At 52.6% G+C, this 3,309-nt stretch overlaps 1 protein-coding gene across 1 annotated transcript in view; it reads left to right on the forward strand.

Moving 5' to 3' along the window:
* Positions 1-2,604, forward strand: part of CCDC102A (coiled-coil domain containing 102A) — a 17,256-nt gene extending 14,652 nt beyond the window's left edge. The window contains exon 9 of the mRNA XM_021717538.1: positions 2,041-2,604. Coding sequence (XP_021573213.1) covers positions 2,041-2,170 — 130 coding nt within the window. The 3' untranslated portion in view covers positions 2,171-2,604. The remainder of the gene's footprint in view (positions 1-2,040) is intronic.
* The last annotated feature ends 705 nt before the right edge of the window (positions 2,605-3,309 follow it).

Consider the following 3,309-nt stretch of genomic DNA (forward strand, 5'->3'; position numbering starts at 1 on the left):
TGCCCAGGCAGGCCTCGAACCCGCGGGCTCAGGCAATCCACTCACCTCAGCCTCCCAAAGACACGGGATTACAGGCTGAGCCACCGAGCCTGGCTTCCTTTTTTTTTTTTTAAATCAGAGTCTCTGTTACCCAGGCTGGGGTGCAGTGGCACACTCACAGCCACCACAGCCTTGACCTGCTGGGCTCAGGCGATACTCCCTCCTCAGCCTTCCAAGTAACTGGAACTATAGGCATGCACCACCATACCCGGCTAATTTTTTTTTTTTATTGTAGAGACATCTCACCAAGTTGCCCAGGCTGGTCTCAAACCCTGGGTTCAGGCAGTCCTCTTGCCTCTGCCTCCCAGAGTGCTGGAATTACAGGCGTGAGCCACTGCTCATGACGATGACAATTCTTTTTTTTTTTTCCTTCTTTTTTTTTTTTGAGTTGGAGTCTCATTCTGTTGCCCAGGCTGGAGTGCAGTGGCACACTCACGGCCACCCCAGCGACAACATCGACCTGCTGGGCTCCAGTGATCCTTCTGTCTCAGCCCTCCAAGTAGCTGGAACTACAGGTGCACACTACCACACCTGGCTAATTTTTGATTTGTTGAAGAGACAAGGTCTCACTAAGTCTCCCTGGCTGGTCTCGAACTCGTGGGCTCAGACAATCCACTCACCTTGGCCTCCCAAAGTGCTGGGATTACAAGCTGAACCACCGAGCCTGGCCGACAATAACAATTCTTAACCTCTTGATTTCTGTGAGGAATTAAATGAGCTGAGCTGATCCAGGCTTATAAAAGTACCACCACATTGTAAATGCTGTGTAACTGGCAGCTGCGGCTGTGACTACTGCCTCGGGGAAGGGGCTTGTATTGGGGTCAGTTACTGTGCTGCAAGCATCATGCTGCTTCTGTGAGAGAAAGGGAAGGAGAGAGGTTTTTTGTTTTCTAAGAGGCAGATGAGGATACTAAGGTTGAGAAGATAAGTCCTTCCTTGGCCACAGCTGGTGGCTCGCCAGGCACGATCGTGGCCATCACCGTCTGAGCTATTATTTATTGAGCATTTATTGTGTGCTGCTGTGCCTTGCAATCTTGTGGCTTAGAGGACAGGCTGCGAAGCCACACCCTAACATCTGTGTGCTGTGGCCCACTGAGCCTCAGTTTCCCCACCTGCCTGAAGTGATGCCCACAAAGGATTGTGCAGGGGCCCAGGCACAGGTCCATGTCAGGTTCCGTGCCTGGCCAGCTCTGCCCACTCTGACCCTGCAGCACACACCCTGAAAGGCCACTCCGCCCCTGGGCTTTCGGGAGCCATAAACTCCCAACCGAGCAGGCAGGCACTGCTCAGCCTCCCAGTGCTTCCATCAGGAGGGCGGGGCCACCCTGGGCCGCTGTGTTGTTTTCTTTTCCAACTTTTTGTGCTTTAATGTTCCGGGACAGCTCACTAAATCACTGTGCAGTAATGGAGGCCCCCGCCTGTGCCCCTCCTTGCCGTGTTAATAATTCATGCCTTCCAGTAAGATGCGGCCAGGGCGGCCACTTTGCTGAGGGCGGGGAGCGGGGACGGGCATTTCCTTCACCAGCTCTTCTTAGACTCAAAGTTTGCCTCGTAAATTTTGGCTTGAGGAATTTTAATGTGAGGAAGAATGGGCTGAGCCCTTTCCTGTTGCCATTGGGAATGCGTGGGGGGGGGCTCAGACCACCCCCACGCCGCCACCCTGGACTCTGCTGCCTGTGGAATTGGTTGTTATCGTAGCAGCCTGACCTTGACCAGCTCCTTCGCCTCCCCACACAGTCGGCTGCTCCGGAACCAGCGCTTCTGCCCGGAGCCCGGCCCCACTCTGCCGTCTGTGGGACTGTGAGCAAATGACTCCCCTTCTTTGTGCCTCTGTTTTCTTATCTGTAAAATGGGGCTGACGCCGCACCTCCTTCAGAAGAGGGGCTTCTGTGAGGGTTATGCAGGATGAGGCAATCCATGGAAGAGGCCTCACGTGTGCCTGGCAGCAGGGAGGTGGCAGGGCTAGGCCGCGGCTCTGACCCGACCCCCCATCGCCCACAGGCTCCGCAGGCAGCAGCAGAATGCGCCCCTCTTCGGGAAGATCCGCAGCGCTCGCTTTGGCACCGAGGAGGCCGGGGATGGAGCCAGCGACCTGGATGAGGACGAGGACCTGCAAATCCAGGTGGCCTAGAGCCTCGTGGGACTGGGCAGGATGGGGAGCCCTGGGGTCCAGGCCCACTCGCCCCTGGAACTGATGCCGCTGCCTGAGTTCTCTTTGGGGCCAGACACTGCTCCCTGCCACCAACGACTTTCTTCCCTCCCAAGGAGGGCATCGACAGTCCCACCTCCCAACACCCATAAAAGGGAAGCCTGTATTTTATGTAGATATGTATATATTATATATATGCCCGGGACCCATTTGGTTTTATAAATACAGGAATACTCCAAGGCCCAGTCCAGGCCACCCTACCCACCTAGGACGTCATGCAGGGTTGGGGTGTGTCAAGAGGGGATTGTTTTGGGTCCCAACCCAGGCTGCCTCTCCAGACCTTGGAGGTCTGGCAGGGGATGTTCCTAGTACAGTGTGGTGAACTCAGTCTTTTGTAATAAATGAAGTTCAAGTTCTTGGGGCAGAGTCCTTAAAATGTGACAGTTGTGGGAGACACATCAGTCCGCACCTGGCACTGAACCAGGAATAGCAAGTGATTCAATGAATGAGTGTGAGAAAGAATGAATGAATGAACATCTGAGCTGCTGGTCTGGTGTCCACCTCCTGTGATGGGGACTGAGAAGGTCACAGTGCACATATACTCTGGAGAAGAGACTTCAGTTCTGGCACCAATGGATTCAAATCTCTACTCTGCCCCTTACTGGTTGTGTAGCCTCTGGGAAGTTACTTACCCTCTCTGAGCCTTGGTTTCTCCAGTTAAGACATCTCATAGAACTGTCATGAGGATTAGATACGTTAATCCCGACCTCAGTAAAGGCAAGTTATTATTAAATATCTGAAGATCTTCCCTGGAGAGGAAGGATTTGCCAGCTAGGCTCGGGGATGGAGTTCAGGTGATTGATGAGAATTTACCCAGAGGTAGGTGTGGATACGATAAATAACAAACCTTTTTATCTTTCCCATCCCTGCTCTAGGGAGTGAAATTATAGGTAATTCTATTTTTGATGTTTAATTTCTAGACCTATAACCACAGATGTATGTTGAATCTGATGGAAATGGTTATTAGAAACACAGTAACACACACTTTTGATCTTTCAGAGTCAAGCTGGCATTCAGGGCACCTGCTCTTCTGATGAGACACTTTCAACCAGTTCTCAGCA

The sequence above is a fragment of the Carlito syrichta genome, unplaced genomic scaffold (assembly GCF_000164805.1).
Source record: "Carlito syrichta isolate Samal-C Ts95f unplaced genomic scaffold, Tarsius_syrichta-2.0.1 Scaffold309854, whole genome shotgun sequence".
In the NCBI taxonomy this organism is placed as follows: Eukaryota; Metazoa; Chordata; class Mammalia; order Primates; family Tarsiidae; genus Carlito; species Carlito syrichta.